This window comes from Branchiostoma lanceolatum, chromosome 18 (genome assembly GCF_035083965.1).
Source record: "Branchiostoma lanceolatum isolate klBraLanc5 chromosome 18, klBraLanc5.hap2, whole genome shotgun sequence".
Taxonomy (NCBI): Eukaryota; Metazoa; Chordata; class Leptocardii; order Amphioxiformes; family Branchiostomatidae; genus Branchiostoma; species Branchiostoma lanceolatum.
The window spans coordinates 6,738,981-6,761,822 of record NC_089739.1 but is presented as its reverse complement, the minus strand read 5'-3'; the positions used below and the strand labels follow the sequence as shown (position 1 = coordinate 6,761,822).

Sequence of the window (22,842 nt, the reverse complement as noted above, 5' to 3'; positions counted from 1 at the left end):
AGTGTCCCAAGCGATTACAGCGATGCAATTTTCAGATCACTTTTTTTTAGGAACCATTTGATCTTATTCATGTAGACATGGCGAATTTTCACAGCCACACACGAGACGTGTCAAAAGATAACATTCTCTTCACAAACAGTCTATTTATCGACTTATGCAAATTTTCTGCCTTTCAACTGACAGAGAAGAGGGGGAGAAGACAAGATGAAAGTCAGCCTGGCACTCTTTCTGCATGTCAGCGATTTGACCTTCTTTAAGATGAATGGCACTTGAAGATGTAGGTTCAGACGTAAGAACAACGCCGCTTTGGGACGTCTTGCCGAAAATCAATACGACAACACTTCTAAAGCTCGTAGGCCTTCGACAAGGCTCGACAACACTCCCGGTAACTTTGACTACACCGCACACGTTCTGGCTCCAAGGGCAAAAGCGACGAAAAATCAATCTTGAACACAAATTACACGATTCGTTACTTGATTCGTTATCGAATTAGCGTCATGCTCGTAGTCGCATGTCGGAATGGTTAATCAGAATGTGACCGCAGAATAAACTGTTTTCGAAAACTATGTACTTGACAGAGCTAGTTCACTCAACATTTAACAAGGCTCTGTGGACGTAAAACATAAATATGAATGAATGAATAAACTTTACTGCTCGACAATCGTACAAGGAACAACGTATAACAACACTACAAGGCTAATCCATCCAACAATTAGAACTACAGAATACTATAGACAAAAGAATATGAGTTACAATATAGTCATGTATGGATGAGTTCATCTCGCTTTTGTAACAAAGTACAGAGAAGTTGAATGAATGGCATGTTTCAGACTATTAAGAGAGAAGAGACTCTGTAGATTTAGATGGAACATAGCACAATTTTCCTTTTCTTTTACTTCATGTTACCTAATGCATTTAGCCCATGTTGGGCATGAATATGCAATAAAGCTAATTGTCATTGTCATTGTTAGATGAGTAAAAAGCTTTTAAGATTGCCAAGAAAACATACTTTTCTGTTGTCTGTGATGATGATGGATATACATGGCTGACCATATTCCTGACAATATATCACCCATATAATGTAATTTGATTGGAATTACTAACTTAAGCAGATAATAATTTCACGCCCCAATTATATTTTTGACGGATAATTTCTAGACAGAAAAGTGACAGTAGAGGACATATCGTTGTGTGTGAAACACATGTCTAAACCGTTACTACCACAAAATCGATAGGATGTGCATAAGTACAAATTACACAGCTCTGACATTCATAATTGGAAAATTAATATCTCCAGACTAAATGAATATAAATGTACGATAAAAGCTTGCTGACATTAAAACACCCTGGCAACAAGCTTTTAAAAATGTGTTTGAAGATCTATTTACGTGGTCCTACATGTAGATGTAATATGAGCAGTCTGATAAGTTGTAGATGCGTATCAAATGCATTGTTCATTCTTACTGTCCCTTTGTACGTGATCGTCTGGCAAGATTGCAAACCAATTAAAGTTTTACATGCTACTACTTGTCTCTGCATTTCAGTGAGTATCCATGTCTTGTGACGTAGATGCAATGTATTATCATTGCAACTAATCATCATACCTACAGAAAGTTTGATCATTGTCACCTTGGTCTAAGCTTACAGTAACCCCGGAGCTGTGTTTTTTTTTCTGAACTAGCTAGGGGAGACTACCTGTTGACGAAAAGACCCGAGATTGAATTATTTTTCCATCCAATGAGATGTGACCTACAGGCACACTGTGTTGGTAAAATATATAGATCTGTTATTAAGAGTCGTGTGTCGTTAAGATGAGACGTACAACATCCGTAACTTTAGACGCTCGAAGCCAGAAATGTGGTCTCTCCGACGATGCACTAGCATCAATGTGTAGTTCATAAATGTGCAACGAAAATATTCTATGAGTTTGACGTAGCTTTCAGTCCTTCAATATTTTTCAGTTGATCTTAAAAAATTCCCAGATACATTTTCGACCGTGATTCTGTATTTGACTTTGTTTCAAGACTAGGTCATGCAAATTTACGGATGACACCCGACTACTCGTGCACATGAACGGATGACACCAGACTTCTCGTGCACATGAACGGATGACATCAGCCAGAATACGCTGTCTAGACGAACACTTATCAACCTACTCTTGCACGTCGGTGACTCTTTCTGTTAGACTCTTCTACTTCATCATCATTATCATGACAATGAGTAACGGTACCCCAACAGCACGTAACGTATCATACTTATCATGTATGAATTGATGAACGGCTACTATCACATATAGCAGTCATCTGTCCTAACTCATGAATGTGTTCATGAAATTTAGTAATGTGAAGCAGTGGGCCTCCGTGGACTGTAATATATTTTTTCACTATCACAGCCAATTGCTTTGCCTATTTTCACTTCAGTTAAAAGTAATTTTTCGCATATGCTATGTTCATTGATTCAAATTTGCCTCCCATGGCCTAGCCTCCTTCGCAGACTTCCTATGACAGCGGCGTATATATTGGGGGGGGGGGGGGTGAAGGTTCTCTAAAGGGAGTTGTGTATCCAAGGGAGTTGTGTAGCCGAGGGACGGCCGCTGTTACCCCCCCCCCCCCCCAATATATACGCCGCTGTCATAGGAAGTCTGCGAAGGAGGCTACCCATGGCCATCCTCTTCGCTTTACGTTGAGACGAAGTAAAGCCCCCCCCCCTCTCACTGGACCCGCGGCACGCTGCCGGCGTCGCTGCGGCCGATCGAATTGACAAAGCCCTCAACGACAAAAATAAAAGAATCTTTCTAAGCTTAGTGTGTTTTGTTGTCTTTTTGATCATACTTGTACGTTTTGAATGATATTCTCATTATAAAATCAAGGGTAACTAACACACATCCAGTTCAGGACGTAGCGACGCCGCCAGCGTGCCGCGGGTCCAGTGAGGGGTCGACAAATTGGCGCAGGTTTTCGCCTTTTGCGAGTGCCTTTCGCAATTCGGCGCAGTTCAGTTTTTTTTTTCACTTTATTCATAACGTTCCTTTGACGTCTTGATTTCAAAACGTCTTGATGTCCCCCGTAAATTCCCACCGTCCGGACGCTGCATTTATTTTTATCCCTTTGCCGACGGGACAAACAAGACGTTAAAACGTCGGCAGTAAATTTTATCAAACAAGCGGCGAACGCTCCAAATCTTACGGGAGGAATCCTCAACATTGCCGTCGGATATCTAGGTTATAACCCTCGTATAAAATCGTCGGCAGGCGCCGATAGTGCCAATTACTCTAGCACGTCGTGTGCGACAGACATGCCGTTAATGCATTGAAGAGCGTCATAAGACAGTACGTTCGCACGTCATTTAAATCACATGTCGCATCATGTGAGCATATCATCCGCTTCCTAAACCCTCATCCTCTCGCTGATAAGACGGAAATCACCATCCCAAATAGGATTCCCCCCTCCGGGCATTCAGCTGGAGGATTATCGGTAATGTAACGGAGTCCATGCCGCCCAACTATCCAAATCTCTCGCCGAGATGCGGGGTACACAAAGCTACTTAGCCTGTCAGTCTCCGGGGTTATCAATAAACCAGACGCAACGTAGAGAGCTGCAATGGTGAGAAACTTGACAAAATCCCAAACTTTATCTGCATGAATGTCTATTCAACTACATGTACCAGTGGATAGTACTTGCACAACTGTGTGGCCCAATGGCTATATCATGTCAGTCTCCGAGGTTATCAATAAACTAGTTACTGGACACAACGTAACGAAATGAAATGTCAAAAATCTGTTTAACAAAACACAACTACATGTACCAGTGGACTAGAGGACAGTAGTACTTGCACAACTGTGTTGCCCAATGGCTATAGAAACCGAAAGGTGTGTGAACTGGGAAGAGTCCTGCCTTGATAGCCTCCAAACTTAAAACAAAAAATGGTTCAAAATGAAGGTTCTTATAGTAAGAATAGAAGTTTCTGTCATCTTTGATGTTGTATGTCTTGTATAGATTATAAATGAGATTCATTAACGCACCCAAAGCGACTTCTACACTTGTGACAAAGCAAAAACTTCAGAAGCTCTCTCTCATAAGTCATTCTCCTCCTCACTCTGTGCGGATTTACCCCTAACCCCTTGCGCGTGAGCTCCGATCTGATTGTGTTATCCTACAAATTAACATGCAGATAAAGTGTTCCTCTTCATCCCCAGTTCTCAACCCTTTGAAGGATGTAATTGCTAATTTGCATGCAAACGACCGTGTCCTCTAAATGATGCCCCTTTTTACTCGTCCTTTACTCATCAAACCTGACTCGACGGGATCAGAACAAGCTTTGACTTTCAGGGAACATGTTGGAGCACATACTCCGGGATTACGTGTACTTTATGACCCCGTATTACCTACTTTACCAGACCGCCACCTCTCATGATAGCTCACCGTGGATAGCGAGTGTAAAACTCTCAAAGTCTTAGGGCAGGCGCTGACAGCACAGCGTGAACATCATACAAACGACAGGCTGCTTCCAAAAAGAGGTCAAACCCAACAAGAAATTGAGGATCTCAAGCCTCCGTGAAATATCTAAGATTTTTTTTTTAAGTTTTTTTTTTCTATTCATTATCAATCAAACAAGCACACACCGAACATGGACTCCGTACGCAATATAATGCCAAACTCATGTCTGTTTCGTAATCGTCTCACGGTGGACTTGGCTACAAGAGCTGGTTTTATGCTATAGCTACATTCCAATTAGTTGGTGACACACACAAAAAAGGGAAGAACTATTTGTGCCAGACACGTGCCTTGTTAAATTCCATCCATTTCCTTTCCTTTACTTCTCTCACGACGCAAAGACGTTGTTAGCGTTGAAAGTCGAAGCGGTAATTCCTAGTGAATGTCTCCCGTAATTTTCCTACTCTAAACCCCCAATCACAGCGCTAAGACGTAACCGGAACACCGACTTCTTAAGTGCATTGAAGAAGATTTAATGGAACGTCTGGGGATCCGTAAGTCTTATCTTCGAGTAGTTCTTTTGTAAGCTAAGGACAAATTGTACCGGAGGCGGACTTGTACTTCAAAGCAAATGTAGCAGTTGTCGGTACGCTGCACAAATTAGAGATGTCTGTTACGGTTGATAAAGCAGTAATGGGGAAATCACAGACGGAATATCAATGGACTTGTGTGACCAAGACTTGGAAGCGTGGGTACAACGACAGTAATCGACAGTAATCAACGTTATAATTGTGATCATATATGTACGATTCTACGGGAGTCAACCTATGTAAAATCCTACAAAATTCGGGCTGATAAGTCTGCCTGTCGTATGATTAATATCCAATTTTTATCAGCATGAATAGAATAGAACAGAATACGAAAAAAAGCACTTTGAGATGAAATTGAACTTGGATGGGGTACAAAAGACTACTAGATATTAACGAAAAAGCTAAATATATCCGTAGCGAATATTGGAGAGCGTATCTTGCTTGTAGTCTTTTAGGGCTATGCAAAAGACTACAAGCAAAAACGCCGTTGGCTTGGCTTCGCTGACGAAGATTTCAGGGGTTGGGTCCACTTCTGGTACTCGCCCTCTGGTGGCTGACAAGTCCAATGCGGGAAAAATTAATTTAAAAAAAAACACACTCCATCCAAGACTCGCCACGGCTTAAGTAAGTACAGATAATTTGTATTTCAGCCAAACGCTAACTTAAGACTGTTGAAGTAGTTAGCAATTCCGAACGCGAACACAGTTTTACTCTAAACGAGTTTCACAACTGCCGTAATAATTCTGTAATATCTCTGTGGTAATTTGCTTTTATTACGTCGTAAATACGGTAAAAAGTCGTCAATTTGAAAAGTGTAAGTGCAGAGGGAGGATACCGGATGTCCCTGTAGCTTAACCGGTAGCTACAGTCTCACAATTCCAATTAGTTGGTAACTTTGAGACACCGGTTCAACTCCTGGGAAGGGCACCTGATTGGGGCTGCAGCCGTATGTATGAAGGGACGTAAAATGGGGGCTCTGTTTTGAGAAGGTACTTCGAACACGTTAAAGGGGAAGTGCTATCAACCCCTCCCTGTAAAAATATACCCTGCTACAGAAACAGCAAGGAAACTTGCTGACCATGTGCCACTGGGCACTACAAGGTGAACAAGAAGAGGTGCAGAGGGAGTCAAATAACTACGGACACACACCAACACAAACATACAGACACCCACCGCAAACAAAAGCTCCGTACAAGGAGGCAACAATGTTCTAGCTCTGTCCCACCTCAAGATAGGGCCAATCATCCTGCCTTGAGGGACGTTTGTGATTAGCCTCCCTCACAGCCTTCTAGGAGCGGCTGCATCTGTTTTTAGGGGGCGGGGGCGGTGCTGATTCTGGATTTTAAACATATCGGGACGAGAGTCTTATGCTGGAAATATGACCATAAGACCGTGGCCTAAGACTCTGAAACAGTGTATAAGACCCTCGTCCCGATGTGTTTAAATCCCGAATCCCCCCCCCCCCCAAATAGATGCAGCCGCTCCTAGAAGGCTGTGAAGGAGACAAACCACACGCGCGAATCAGCGCTCCCACATAAAAATAAACGTAGTCGCTCCTAGAAGTCTATGAAGGAGGATAGTTCGTGGTCTCCTATTGCGTTGCAATTAGCTTCCCATTTAAAACATGTCGTCGCAAGAACCCCATTCACACAGTGGGTGTGGTCCAATCAGAGGAAAGTCTTCCATTTAAAAGTGGCGTTCTCATTTTACAAGGCCTTATGTTGTCTTACATGTACTTCATTAAGTATGGCGTCCAACACGCCTCACGGTGCAATAAGGATGGCTATTAAAACCGGGCCAATTTTACTACCCCTAAAGGACTATTATGAACAGCGTGCTGCCTGGGTATGGTTTGTTGGGCGCTCGTGACTGTGCATTTTTATTGCAGATTTTCTTGCATGGAGAGAGGCGTTTTATTGGGTATTCGTGGGATTAGGTGTGTTTTGACAATGATGATTATGACATACGTCACTGTAGCGCAATGCAACGGCGGGTATTACGTGGAATTTGCAAGCTGTTGGGCATAATCTCTCTGAAAATGCTTGTAAGGTCAGTTAACGCTCATCAGAGGTATGGAGATATATTGTACCTTTCGTATATATTGAAAGATATATACATTTTGTACCAATATATCACAATGGATTTCAAGTACAATGTACATTTGTATATAGTGTACCTAGACGGAAAGGCTATGCATATGAACAACTACATGTATAATGCATGGTATATTTCACTCAAAATTGGCGTAAAAGTGAATTCTACCGGACGCAGGATCCCCAGTTACCAAACACCTGATTTTCTAGTTTTTACTTCCGTGAAAACGGAGGCATTCTTTTCGGTCTGTGTGTGTGTGTGAGTGCGTGTGTGTGTGTGTGTTTGTTTGTTTTGGAGTGTGTCCGTAGTTATCTATATATTGTAGAGTGACAGAAAGTGAGGCGGAAGATCGTGCAACCAGAGACTGGCAGGATGGGAAGGTTGGCTTGGCCCCGGTCCAAAGTTGGTCCCACAGCCGGCTGTCAGCAAAATGCAATAGATAGAAATAGCAAACATGAATTCACGATAATGAATGAAACAAGAAATTCACAAAAAAATATTTCGAGATATTGTTGTCAATTTTGAAATAGCACAATTTCTATAAGCGTCATGCATTTCATTTGTTCAACGAAGGCGTTTAACAAGATCGCAGACCATAATCTTATGCTAATCGTAACCTTATACCGCTAGTTCTAGCTAATTACACATGACATTTCTAAGATCACCAGCCTCAACTGTTGATGTTACATCAATGACGCCTAACGCTTCATGTCTTGGTCGAAGAAACGTAATCAGCTGCCTGTGAACGTAAAAGAACCCAATGATCATCAGAGATGTTGGAAACCATTTAGGAACAGACTCAACTAAAGACTTTCTAAATCCTGGCACGTGCTCGTTGACATTTGATCTCACAGACTGGCAGATATGAATATAGTTTTTAATACACCTTCTCGGCGTGCTGAATTGAATTATTAAAACTTATTACATAATAAAGATTTTCATAGGTGTTGGTATAGCTGTTGACGACACTTACGAGACAATATTGCGCCGTAAAGTGGCAAATTATGGGGTCTTATGGAAGAGGCATCCGTTACAATTTGAAGTTTAACGTGTGTCTTTATTGGGTACATGTAATCAGTGTCCTTCATGCTGACTTGCACAAGGATGATATGAACTTAGGTTTAACGTTAGTGTGGTTGAAGCCTTTAACTAATAAACTCTAGTTGCATATCTATGGCCCGATTCACACTAGGAATAAAAGACGCTCGTAAGATACCTATCGTACGACTGCTGTCGTGCGACAGTTTCTATTAAGTGTTGTGGGTCATCCTATCATAGTTCTGTTGAACTTTGAATATAGATAGCAGCAAAAAACGCTAACCCCGCAGATGATATCCCTGCTGTTTCTGACCGACATCATCGGGGGCACCTAGGGATCTAACGTCGGCTTTCCAAAACAACGCTCCATACTTTTGCGTTGTCCTATATGAAGGGTAGATGGTAGTTTGATATTTCTGGCTGTTTGTAATGCATACCTAGTAAACCGTATTAAGACGTCACTGAAACAAGCTGCATATCCGGACATATTTATTTGATCCATTCACTACTCTTTCTGATGTGGTGTATTCTTTAACGTGATGGAGGTGCCATGCGACCTCCATCTAACGTCCTATCCGATGAATAGTCCCTAAGCTGGGTACTCGTTTCAACCTGAGTGAAGTGAGGAAAGTCGTGTAGAAAGCCTTTCTCAGGGACACAACTTTGGTGGCATATCAGGGGATTCGAACACAGGTTCTCTGGGCCAAACATCCAAACCGTTACGCCAACACGAAGCCAACTTAGTCTTCAAAGAATGGCTTCCAGTCTTTTGAGTAGAAAACCCCAAGGTGTGGGCGAAGTGGTGTAAGGCGACTTACAGGGCTTACTGTAACCGAGGCGACCGGTTTGTAGGTCCGCAGTCGTTTGGCAACTAAGTTAACACAAACTTAGTCGTGTGGACGGCATAAGCCGTACAGAGCTCACAAAGTATGGCCTTTGTAGCCAGCGGGCTTTGAAAAACACGCCACAAGTGCATTGACATTTCGAGAATTACTTCAGCTTGAGCAGGGATATTGTGTCTAGAGCTTTTGCGAGGGTGTTGAGAAGATGTAAACATATTCGACGTTCTTTTTACCAATACTAGATGGGTGGAGGTACACAATTTTCTCTGTCTGCCTTCAAAGGCTGTTTGTGTAGGGAAATTTAGACATTAAGTCCGTGCATTTGAAACAAAGAGTTAAAGGAAGGAATAGAAATCTATTTCAGTTAACTATAACAAACATGGCCATGTAGAATGACGTTAGGTCGCGAGTTACTTGTTGTTATTGTTGTTAGAAGGAGAAGTAAGACAGACAGATGTCTGTAACTAACAAAAGTAATTTAATTTTTTTCAGGGGTGTTTCTTGAAACTTTTTTGCACAATTTTGCACAACACCCCTTTTTTCACTATTCCTGTTGAAATGTTATTTTGGGTTGGCTATGTAACTTTGTCTTCATCGTTCAGCACCCCCTACCTCAAAAAAGGAGTCATCACAATAACAGTTCTTGAAACATTACCAGTTTATTGGAAGGCATTGAAGGCACTTGCCACAAACAAAAAACAGCCACTTTCCTCAGATTATGAGAATCAGACATTATCATCACCAGTAGCAAGGAAACCAAACAAACACATAACACAGTACATCGTATATGTAACATTATACAGTGTCTCCATATAAAGTACATTGCCTATGAATATGTATGAGCTGTAGGTATGTTGTCATTATAATTTGGTGCAAACCTCTTTATCTATATCTTGGACATTGCACAAGAATGCTTCCACCAAACACATTTTTCAAATGAATTGGTCTGCTTGGCTTTACCAGTTGCATCTGGTTAGTACTGATAAACTGTGGTATTCTCATCAACTTCAAAAGCCAACAAACAAAAGTAAAGGAAAGCATACAGCGATTACTGTAAATGTAGGCACTAAAACGAAGACAAAAACTCCTTGATCAAAGTTGCTGTCACTGTAGAGAAACTGTAAAAGATACACCAGAAAAATGTATGAACATCTTTTTAAGTAGAAGGGATGGAATCTTCTGAACAAAATATTAGATAAAAATGATGTACGGTTACAGTGCATAAAAGTCTTGAAAATGTCTAAGTTGCACGAGCAGTATAATAATGACGTTGCAGTAAAAATATATGATAAAGTACCATTTGGCACACTGTGCCCAATTGATCCATGTTAGTAAACCATTTACAACAGTTCATTGTTAGAGCCGTTGCTGTAGATTACTGGAATAAAGTATTTGAGACACTACCTGACATTAAAGATTGCTGTTGAAATCAAAGAACAAGACTTTAAACCACAATCATAGATCATTGTACTGGAAATTGCTGATACATCCGAATGTAAAACCATCAAATAAGAAGCATATCTGAATGACAAAAAACCAATACAACGAATATGGACCCACAACCAACTGAAGACAGAATATTTCATATTCAACTTTTTCCACGAAGCAACTTCATGTTCCATAATACATATTTATGCTTAAAGACACTTTGACAATGAAGTTAAACTTTTCAACAACCTAAAATATCAACTCTTGAACATGAGGATAAATTTCAGACACCGTAAATGCAAACATTTCAACAACGCCAATGCACAGCATAAGTCATGGCTCAATGCATCATGGGATACCCTCATTAGCATCCCTGCACTCTCATTGGCTATAGCAGCTGGCTAGCAGCTTATAAAATAAATACTCTTTTAGAAAGCTAAATATAATCTTTAAAAATCCTCTGTACATCAGTACATCATAGCATCCCTACTTCTTTTGTAGCAAATGCTAGGAGCATCGCCAAGCATATCAGTATGGTTAGAACAGTCACTTTCTTCAGTACGACCTTCAAGTCCTTGGGAAGAAGATATGCACTGAATTCTGTTGTCAGATGGAACAAGATGTAGGATATCATGATGTAGATCACTGTGGCGACTACAAAGTTCATAAGAGGATAGTCTGGAATGTAGACAATAAGCTGCCTGGCATTGTCCTGCATGTAGACATGGAGCTGAGAGATGTACGTTTCTAACGTGATTTTTCCCAGCCAAGCGAACAAGTCCAGGTGATATGATCTCATCAGAGGGAAAAGGTTCCTGAAGAAGATGTAAGATAGGATGGGGATCCACGACGTGTAGGGATGGATGGCGTTGTACTCAAACTTGTCTTTCGACGCGATCGACGTATACCATATCACTGCTGCTACGCAGAACACCGTAGTTAGTACCAGCTTGATCATCACCGCCAATCTCTGTTCGTTTGGGTCTGCAAACTTCTTCTCCAGATAGTTGAGGAGTTTTTCGTAGTTTGGGTAGTTGTAGGCGCAGAGCATCCCTAGGAGCGTTGCGTGGTGGTCGAGTCCAGCTCGAAACATCCACTCATGCATGCTTCCCTTGTAGCCCAGTACGAAACTAAATGGAGTGAACAGCGTTTCGCCGACGTGCGGGATGTCGAAGAGGACGGTGTTACATACAAAGTACACAAGGAACTTGGCCGCCATCTTCCAGCGGTGCTCGTTCCAGGACGAGAGAATCCGCATGAAGGCGTAGACCGACAGGAACCAGTATGTGTGCATGGCGCAGATGTAGTACAGCATGTACTCGTTGTTGGTGACGACACAGACACACAGGACCAGGAAGTTGAGACGGAAGAGCATCTTTAGGAGTCTCCAGAGGGAAAAGTCCTTCCTCACCCAGAAGAACGAGAAATTGCCTGGAAAATAAAGGTTGAAAAATGAAGTTTGCTTGGTTTGCTACATAGTATAATGAACAGAAAAACATAAAACTGTTACCTTGCGTATCTTTGATCACCTAGATGTCTAACATTTATCGTCGTACATGTATATAGACATACAACAGATGTAGCAATAGAATATACAACATAGAAATATCAAAGAGTTTGCATCTTTGTCAGACAATCCAAGAAGATACCTTCACCATTTGATACCTCAACGGTCTTACTCTAAAAAAAAGGTTAGATGCAACATAACTTACCAAAACCTGTCATCCAAACGTAGCAAGCGATGAAGACCCTGATGTAGTTGTAGGTCTCTTTAGCTGCGTAGTAGTGGTACCACACAAACATAACCTGCATCCACCCCTTCCACTCTTCTGTCTGGTCCCTACAAAACAACAGTGGAGTGTTAGTGGTGGTCCGGCCTCTTGACAAACTAGTGTTAAGGTTGAGTTAGTTAAAATCCTCCCACACCATAAGGTGTATAGGGCGGTACCCATCTCCGTTTCATAGCCATGGGCCACACTTTGGTGCAATCACTGCAGCAGGGGGCTAGTCCACTGGCAGTGGAGTGTGTTTAACTTCCATACTGTTTCAGAAGTATGTACCATTTTTATAAAGTATGTACCATTTTTATAAAGTCTTTGGTATGACTTGGTTAAGGTAGGTGTAGGAAAAGGTTGTTCCATAGCCTTTTTTTAAAGCCATAGGAGCAGTGGGTTGGTATCAATATAGTTTCTCTAGGGCACGGAATCGGAAAGTGGAGCCCAACCCTCTCCTTCCACTGCCTTTTCCCTTCCTATCCGAAGTCAGTTACCCATATTTTAGCATTTTACAAAGTCTGGTAAAGTGCCTTTCCCAGGCACACAACATCGGTGGCATGTCAGGGGATACAAACGCAGGACCTCTGGGTTATGGGCCAAACACCCTAACCATTACGCCAACACAACACACTTTTAAAGCTTTGTTAAGTGAACAATGTACTGAATTATGAGACACCTCACCTGTTGAGAATGGTGCTGGTGCAGGGTTTGAGGGTGAAGCCTCCCGCCACAGCGAACAGCAGGAAACACAGGAACAAGAACAAGTCCCTCGAGTACGTCCGCTCGTGCCTCGGGAAGATGTGGTCGTAATCACACAGGTAGAAGTACAGCAAGATTCCTCCAAACACCACAAGGTACTTCAGAAGGTCGTCCAACTTCGGCGGAGGCTTGACCTTGGAGAACGTCTTCGCTGCTGGTTCGTTACCGTCCTTCGCTTTTGGAGAATTTACGTCGATTTCTTTGACGGCAATCGCGACTTTCCCGTCTTCACTGCTATTTGCCTGCTTTTCGTCCTCCACCACGACAGTCACTACCTCAGGCGTTGAAGTAACATTGCCGGCTGATATTTTTACCTCTACGAAGCCGTTCTGCTCGCTTTCCGTGTTACTATCCGTGGTAGGGAAGAACAAAGTCCTGCTGTTGTACAACAGTCTGAGGATTGAGACAATGATTGCTGTAATCCACAGGTAGAAGAAGGCGAGCTGCATCAGCGTGGGTTTGAGCGTGTTGACAGACGCGACCGTCGGGTCAGGGAGGAGACCCATGCGCTCGTGGAGGATGGTCATGGCGGTCTCCTGGGACGCCTCCCGAGGAGTTCGGTGCCCTCGAACTTGGAACTTGGAGTAGAAGTTCATGGTGAAGGTCGATCACAGCAGAGGATGAAGTTTTGACGTATTCAGGAGGCCATTTACTGCAGCACGCATTCTGTGGTCACCGGTTCATCAGGCATCAGGACCTGAAATGGAAGAGAAAACTTTGAGTTATAATATTCCACGAAATTTGTAGTTACAAGAATGCTACCATAAAGATACCAATAACACATACACGTATGATTATATCAGGTCATTTGATACCCCTATGTTAGCACACCCTCTAACCCTAACTTTAAAATAGAGGTAATGGAAAATAGGGTGTCGGAACATAGGGGTGACAGAACATATAAAGGGGCAGATCATAGGGGTATCAGAACATAGGGCGTTTCTCCAACACCTATATTAACAGTGGACATTATACAGAACAGCACCTCAATGACCATAACATTTGTACCTACCAAAGCACTGTTTCGTTTCGTTTCATCCATATACCAAAACTCACACTGTATCAGAACCCAATGAACACATCACTTCGAAGCGAGCACCGGTACAGTCTAAACACACACAGCCCTTGTTTACCCCGTCTCTATCATCGAGAGTGGTACTCCCCGCTCTATCAGGCTGTATTCATGACATGTAGATGGGATCAGTCACCCCTGTCCAGTTGTAACCCGTCTAATTTACTCCTGCCCTCGTCTCAAGGGACCCAACCCCCTACGGTCCTGTAGGGCTCAACCATACCATCCTCTTGCAGGGCTCAAAAATACAGAGTGCATATGCACTTTTCCCCCAAAAAATTCCAGTTGTACACCTACGCTTTGTCAGGGAGTGCACCGGTGAACTAGATACTTGTGTAGGCTAATTATTAAAGCTAATGTACGCATTCAAGTACACATATTGTCAACATCATCTTTAAGTGACAGAAAGAATAAGAAAACCTTTGTTGTATTACATACTTAGAATTTTGAAGTTAGCCATAGAATTTGGTTTATTTCTATACTGCGCACCCAATATTTTTTTCTAATTTTTTTGGTTATGTGCACTAATTAAGTGCACTTATTCGCAAAAATGAATTTTGAGCCCTGTCTAGGTGTCTTGTCCTTTCGAATCTCTTGCTAACGATTTCCATTATATCACAGTCCCTTTCGTGAGATCCTGGTGATAACGATTATGCAACAAGACTTCCTTACACATTTTTGCCGTGGAAGTAACACATCATTGGGTTAATTTGTATTTTACGTGGGTCGCGTTGGAAGCGACGCTGCATCGATTGCGTGATTAGAAGAACATGCTGCCTATCCTGCCATGTTAGCGGTATGGATTAGCTGATCACTTGGTGTTATTGAGCTGGAGCTTCCGCCGCGTTGGATCGCAACAAGCAGAAGTTCGATTACATAATTTCTCTTCAGTAATAGGATCCTCGAATCACATGTTTTGTGTGTGTTTTAGATCAATACAATGTACAGACTTTGTATATTGCTTGTGTGAAGATATCAACTCTGTTTGAAAGGTAATTTTTCAATTCCAAGACTTAATTTACCGTATCTGGAACAAACAAAAAACAGCATAGGACAGAGACTCATTTCAGAATATATATTTTGAACAGTAATTTTTCATCCGTGGTAGTTCAAATTGTCAAAATTCATATCTCAGGTCATATAGCAAGTTCTAAAAAGTGTGACTCTTTCAAAAGTGTGATCCTTTCAAAAGCGTGATTCTTTTGAAAATGTGATTCTTTCCATGCAGAGACTTGTAAGACCACTGCGGACATGAGTTATACATGCATGAGTCCCCATGGAAGAAGTTGACTAACAACAGAATAAATGAAACCAAAAAATCAATACGCCTTCATAACAGAGCTGACTTTTTTGGAGCCGGGAAGAACATAGGAGTCTGAATACCACACATGCATAATTTCCTGCCTATAAATGTCAAAGGAACTAATGTCACAAACAGTCATCTGTCACTGTCAGTGGAATCCTCCCCCAGCTTTACCCAGCTTGTTTGTGAATGATTAACATTTGATTGAAGTATCGATCAAAACCATTCTGTTCAGTCAAGTGGTCGTATGTAGGGGAATCAGTCAGCAACAGCGTCTCCCAGACTGAATATTTTGAAGGCTGGTTTCGTAAAAGCGTCGTCGTGTTGGTGTAGTGTTAAGTGTATTTGGCCCAGAACCCAGTGGGTTGTGCCCTTGGGAAAGGCACTTTACACGACCTTCCTCACCCCATCGAGGTGTAAAAGTGGGTACCCAACTTTGGTTGGGGAGGTAAAATATGGTGGAAGGAGAGAGATGGGCTCTATCTTCTAACACGGTGCCCTAGACACAGTGAATAACAACCCACTGTCCCTACAGCCTCAAAAAGGCTATAAGACTACATTTTTCTAGGTTGGTAATGAGAACACACTATAATATCATTTTTTTAAACCTTAAACAAACATTTAGGACTATTTAATGCCATTGATCCACCTGTCTTTGCGACAATATGCTTCTTTCTGTGGTGTCTCTTAAATGCTCTATATACTTGACATTTTTAGGTCAGTTCTGATTAAGACATAAGACTCTATTAAGAGCTAATTCTCGATTGCAATTAGAAATGCCTTTTTCAGGTCCAAAGAGATGGAAATAGCTTAATTAATGATTGGTGTTCCCAATAACACTCCTGTTAAAAAGCTAGGATCCCTTGGAAATACCGTAAATTCATTTACTTTTTAATTTTTTCATAGTTTTCATTTGCATCATGTCATGAAAGCACCAAACGCAACTGTAAAATTATGGCAGTAACTGGGAGATGGGAAATACCCTTTGAAAAGTATCTATACTGTATAAATACATTACAGAGCTATTAAAACCTCACTTTAAATAAAATAGCTATGAAAAGTAATTCTTCACAGAAACCATGATGTAGGAGTTAGAGGTGACATTGGAAGAATCATATACTGCCGACAACACTTAACCATCCGAACCTTTGAAGTGATAGCAGAAAATCATGTTATGGTGAAGAGAATCAATTTGCATGTAAATCAGGCTCTAATCCCCGTTATCTTGTGCCTGTAATCAGATAAAATAGTCATTTCCATACGGTTCATACCCTAACTGGGATATCACAACCATACGCTTCATACCCTAACTGGGATATCACAACCACAGAGACAATGGTTCTATTCCCAAGATATATACATAATGCTTGGAAAGTCTGATTTAAAAAAAAAAATACAGATACAACACTTTTACACTGCAACACTTTTACACTGCAGCTTTAACTACAAGAAGCGTTTTTCACTAATGACAACGAGTATGATACGTAGCAGATCTAAGTACATGCATTACAAAGGAGTGTTGGATATTGAGTTATAGAGTTACATTTAATTTGACAGTAAAAAATGCATAATTCACTCTAATCCTAGTTGTGAAATCTGATCCTAGTTGTGAAATCTGATAAACTGGTAATCTTCAAAGGACCCCAATATCAGCTACAATATGAAATAGAAAGAGTATGGAGCACTGAACAATGGTTCTGTTCCCGTTGTGACTGTATGTACCTCTGTGCAGGGAGCATAATTGCTGACGATTTGTTTGAAGCAAAACATGCTAGCTTCAATCTAGAGTGCAATTCTGTCTCCTAACAATTATCTACACATGAGACCAACTTAATATTGCCAGAAAGCGATATTGAAAAATGAGTGGCGCTAGGAAATTACATCAAATTTGACATACATTCATCAACACCATTGTTGACGATAATCAGATCCTGTGTCCATCTTTGTCTGAGCAAAATTATCCAAAAATACTGAAAAATGAGTCGCACTAGGAAATCAAATACATTCATCAATGCCATTGTTAACGATAATCGGATCCTACGTCTGAGCAAAATCGTTCTTGCGATATTAAAATGAAATATTTCTCCATCAAGCCAAGGGGAAAGATGAATTTGTCGCCCAAATCTTGTTAGCAGTGTCCAACTGGGAAGTTAAATGGATTTTCTGGCCGTGTGTCTTTTATCACAGAATATGGTCAGAAAGGTTTAGAGTTACCATTCATCTTCAGTATCAATATGGCAGATATAGGCCGTTCTATAGCCGATCAAATTTGGGGGTAGTGGGTGCAGGATAATACTTTGTCTAGTACTTCACATGCACAATCAACAGGATATTAAACTGAAGGTATTAAGATTGTTTTGAGTCTCAATTAAAGTTCTAACGCTCCTGTACCAGAGCACGAAAATTGATCGGCCGAGGAGCCAGTGAGATCTACATGACGTTATCGGCAGTTTTACGCCCGGTGTTTTCTCGGTCATCGCGTGATTCTTAGAGGCCTGCTGATATTTGCAGGGCACTGAACCCAGTCCAATGTGATGGGGTAGATTCTTAGGTACAGAATACAACTTCTTGTGATTAACAAATATAGTCAAAGCTTCTCAACTGTGTGACCAGGGTAAAATATTAATAGTTTTCAGTTCATCAATGGGTGCCTTTTCTTTTCCCTGAAATATTTCCTTTCGAACAAGATTTGGAACAAGTTTAATTATTGAACTTTTTCCCATGTTATCACAGCACAAAAAATTCTTTTCAGCACTAAGGACAGCCCCAGCCTTCACACTTCACAATCCCATTTGGCTTTGATCACTTTGCTACACTATCTGAGAATACTCAAGTCCTCTCTTGTCCCAAGGGCTGCATTAGCCTTCAATTGCAAAGACAGAAAAATACACATGCACTCATTTTCAGCACTGAGGACAGCAACACTTCAAAGTCTCATTTGGCTTTGGCCACTACACTGCACTTTCTAAAAACACTTGCATCCTCCATGTTCCCAAGGGCTACACTAACTTTCAGTGGCAAAGACAAATACCCTGACATGCAATCATTTTCAGAACTAAGGACAGTACCAGAACACCACTACTTCGTATCGACGTAACACATCAGCTTCACATATCACACTGAACAAGCCATCACACCAAACTTTTGCACACTTGTGCTTGGTGGTACTCTACGATAGTTCTCGGAAAATATGAGTTTTTGAACACATCAATCCGAGGTTGGTAACTCTGGGACTATACTTCACACTTCACAATCTCATTTGGCTTTGGCCACTACACGGCACTTTCGGCAAACTCTCCAGTCCTCCCTTTTTCGCACGACCGCATTAGCCTTCATCAAACCCCCATCTGCGGGGGAGAAATGTGACGTTTGACGACCCATGAGGACACCTGAGCCCAATGATGAGACGCCTGGAGAATTTTACCTCATTGTCGTCGTGGTTACGAGCTCTGGCACTCAGGCTTGAGACTGACAGAAACTGGAGTGGTGTACATTTTCACAAGGGCCAAATATGGATTTTTATGGACATCTTGGATATTGCTAGTCTTATCTCAAAATGCACTTGTAGAAGAGCTTCCTTACCAATAAGCAGATGAATCAAACTCAACCTCCTTGAAAAACCCTTGAAGAAACAAAAATCTACAGTAACATGAAATATAAAAGCTTTTAAAACTGATAACACATTTATAAACACAATCATGCTGTTGGGATATGTTTCTTTAGAGTCACACTCACAGCATTTAACATACCAGCTACAAACAACTGCCAGCATTCCAAGTTCTAAAGTTGCCCAATCGCTCTATTCAAGAACCCAAGTTGTTACTCAAGCTTTTGGGGAGTTTTCCAGAGACATAGAAATTCTACATGTGATTCAAACCAGCGCCCACACACGGCGGGCTCTAGTAAACGCTCGGATCTGTTGACAGAGATAACGGTAAGACCACAAGTCTCGGGAGTATACTGGGGACAATGGATAGGGATATACATACAATCAGCTTTATCTACAGCAGACAGCGACAACAATTATGCTAACACATTATAATTAGTAACAGGTCCTGTGAGGTTTTACCCCGGGTTCATCCTAAAGTTGTCCTTTTCAAATTAGTGTCCGACCTCTAGATCTTTGGTAGCATTTTGCTGCTTATACAAATTACATATTTTGACCACTTGAACTTGAAATTTCTATGCAAAAAGGATAAAGATTTTATCACATCATCTCATAACTTTGCATAAAAAGCATTCCCTGCAGCAATTTTCTATCATTGTGGATGCTGATGACAAAAAAATGGGGAAAACCCTAGGCCTATCTATTCTTACACATACATGTAGTCAGTATTACGAATAGTAACTAGTACATGTTACACAGTTTTTTGCTGCTGTAATGTAACTATTAACTCAATGCAAAATGCAAGTATCTGAAGCGCACATTCAGTTACTTTCAATGAATAGCACTGTCAGAAAACAATGGCAGAAGTAAGCAAAAATGCAAGCGCCTTTTTACAGTTGTGGGAAATACCTACATGTATGCACCAATGTTTAAGTATTCAATGTTACAGTATGCATAAGTCAGCTGAAATATGTAACAGACTAGCAGTCCGTAATCATACGAGATAACAATACCCAAAGCGGCACTAATACACGCTGCACAATTCCAGTCGGTTAAAAAGAGGCAATTCCAGTCGGTTAAAAAGAGGACCACAAAACAGCCCATAGCCTTTCACGGATACTTGCGCGGCTCCCACAGACACATCGATCAAAACCAACAGACTGCAAAATTGCTGGGATAGATGCATTCGTGCACACTGGCTTTGAAATAACATCCAGACTTGAAAAATTACACGGATAACTACAGACAGCCTACTGTGCGTCTCTTCCAATGATAGAGGACACCCAGTTCGACTCCATACGTTTACTGTCATGCATAAGCGTGTTATTTCATACGCAGATTGCATTATGAATGAAACAACAGACGCACGCACAGCACAAAAAGTTAAAGCAACATCTGATTCACCTGCTACAGACGGTTTCCAGTGGCGTTCGTGACGGTATTACTGACGGCTTGTTACGTTGTCTTTGTTATAAAGCCTGATAAACTGATAACATCTGAATTCTAAAATGCGAGACGCTATGAAAATGCAACGTTCTGGGAAAGTGGAACGTGGAGTGTGAAAGTCACGCCTGCGCTGCGTCGCTCCCTGTCGGTTCAAGTGCACCTGGCCCACACTTTACGGCAGAGAGAGTCCTGGCGAAAAATGCCGCCCCTTCGTTCTCAAGGGATAGCAAAGTACCAGCCACCAGGCGGGCAGTTTTAAATCAATCACATGTTTTGTGATAATATTCTTCTATTTTCTTTAATGCTAGAAACTGTATTAGCTTGATCTAGGAGCAAGGAGAGGCAAATTTATCCATTCATTTTGTAGATAATTACCTTCGCCAAGGAGGTTATGTTTTTGGGTGCTTGTGTCTGCGTTTGAACATGATAACTTGAGTATACCTGGGTGGATTGTCTTGATATTTGATAGGTGGGGATATCTTGATGAGACCTCACAATGAGTAGATTTCGAGCCCCCTTGTGGCTTGTTCAATATGGGACAATATAATTTTTTCAAAGTTTACATCTATACAAATTCTACCTTTGTTAAGAATTTGCTGACCTAGTTTTTGCAATGTCCTACGATACACGCCCAATGCAGACAGCAATGGCGTCAAGTCAAATCTACGCTGAATGACAACGGATTGAGCGTAATTTAATATCCTGTCACATTTCGGTTGGAATTATGACATGTGCCCACTTATTAATCAATCACGAGAGACATACGGAATTCCAATTACAGGGTCCCAAAGGATCTGAAAACTCTGATTGTGTGACACGTTGGGTTTGTCACCAATATCACAGATACCAGGACAAAAAAAACAAGAAACAATTTATAAATTTTCAGCAGGTTTAGCTGTAATTTTGTCTGTCAAGTGCTACAAAAATGCCCAAAAGATCAGTACTTGAAATGAGCATATGACTATATATTACCATCACTGAAGACTAGATTATTAGTGTCCCTTGATATCCCTATATAGAGATCAAAGAGGATTGTGACTTAGTTAATGTTGCAGTCGTCAGCGGCAGTTTTGATCAATTTAGAAGGTAATCACTGAAGATAAAGTCCTGATGTCTGAGCTTTCCCCTCATTAAGGCAGTATGTGGTCGGTTCTTTACAGTTAGAAGGAGGGTCTGTTGCCAAAAAATAGTTACTCAAGCAATTGGATAAAATTTTGAAGCAGTCAGACGTTTCAGACAGCATTCGCTGTCTTTCGTCAGTGACTAAGGAAAGGACTAGGAAACCAGATTTATACCAAAACTCTGAATGGAAATGTGACAGCGGATGCTGTCTGAAATGTTTGACTGTTTCAAAATTTTATCCAGTTGCTTGAGCAACTATTTTTTGGCGTATCTTACAACCTGGATGTCTAATCTTCATCAACGAAGAGTCTGTTGCACTATTGTAGAAAGAATTGTTGCTTGTTTGTTTCTTTGTTCCTTTGTTTTGGTTTTGGTGTAGGCCCAAGCTTCTGGAATTGAAATTGGGGCAAATATGTAGTAATTTGCAATCAAACATACCTTTCCAATTCTTTCTACACAAAAGCAGCCCATAAAAAGGGGTAAGCGATGTGTGCATATTAACATTTTTCTGACAACTGATAACACACATTTGACACAATAGAGCCTAAAAGCACGCCATAAAAGTCATTGTTATTACAATGGTTATACGATAGTTCCATAAAAGTACCATTATTCTGGCTTTTCCTACACCTGCAAAATTTAATGGGAGCTTGAAAATTATCACGACAAGAATTGACCTCATTCTACGCTTTATTACTTAGTACTTGAAAGTACTCTACAAAAGGTGGGTCAAATTCTATACCCAGTCAATGCTTGTAGAATGTTTTGGCTGTATAAAGCATCTATTTGAAAAAGCCTGTCATTCAAAATAAAACTGTTACTGTTAGGCTAATTAGGACATGACTAGTACGTATATTTCTAAAACCAATGTCAGGGAGAATTTCAACGGTTTGGCCAAGAGGCCTTGTGCACCCATGTGATTAGATCTCATAGGAGATGGGAAATTCATAAAAACTAGGGGCAAACCATTTATCATTAGATTAGGATCTGACAGGAACTGGGGGTAAACCATTCACTTTGTGGAGGGGGGTGCTGGCCTTTGAGCTGAAATTTTTTACACTGTTGGTTATTACTGAATACAAATCAATGGCTTGCAAAATTAATACATACATTTTGCATCGTATCCCCCTAGAATTTGGACATAGGAATCTATTCACAAGTCATGGTTCCCAGTTATTTTGAGGTAAAAATTCAAGAGATCACGGATTTGATTCCTTGCACTCTTGGCTAGACGTTGTACCCTTGGGAAAGGCACTTGACACGACTTTCCTTACTCAACCTAGGTGTAAAATGGGTACCTGACTTCGGTTGGGGAGGTAAAAGGCGGTAGAAG

At 41.1% G+C, this 22,842-nt stretch overlaps 1 protein-coding gene across 1 annotated transcript in view; it reads right to left on the bottom strand.

Annotated features, from left to right (window-relative positions):
• Positions 1-9,637: 9,637 nt before the first annotated feature.
• LOC136424208 (uncharacterized) overlaps positions 9,638-22,842 on the bottom strand; it is a 29,285-nt gene continuing 16,080 nt past the window's right edge. Inside the window, exons 2-4 of the mRNA XM_066412728.1 lie at positions 12,882-13,656; positions 12,138-12,265; positions 9,638-11,856 (exon numbers count right to left, since the gene is read on the bottom strand). Of these exons, the coding sequence (XP_066268825.1) occupies positions 10,901-11,856; positions 12,138-12,265; positions 12,882-13,555 (1,758 nt within the window). The 5' untranslated portion in view covers positions 13,556-13,656 and the 3' untranslated portion in view covers positions 9,638-10,900. The remainder of the gene's footprint in view (positions 11,857-12,137; positions 12,266-12,881; positions 13,657-22,842) is intronic.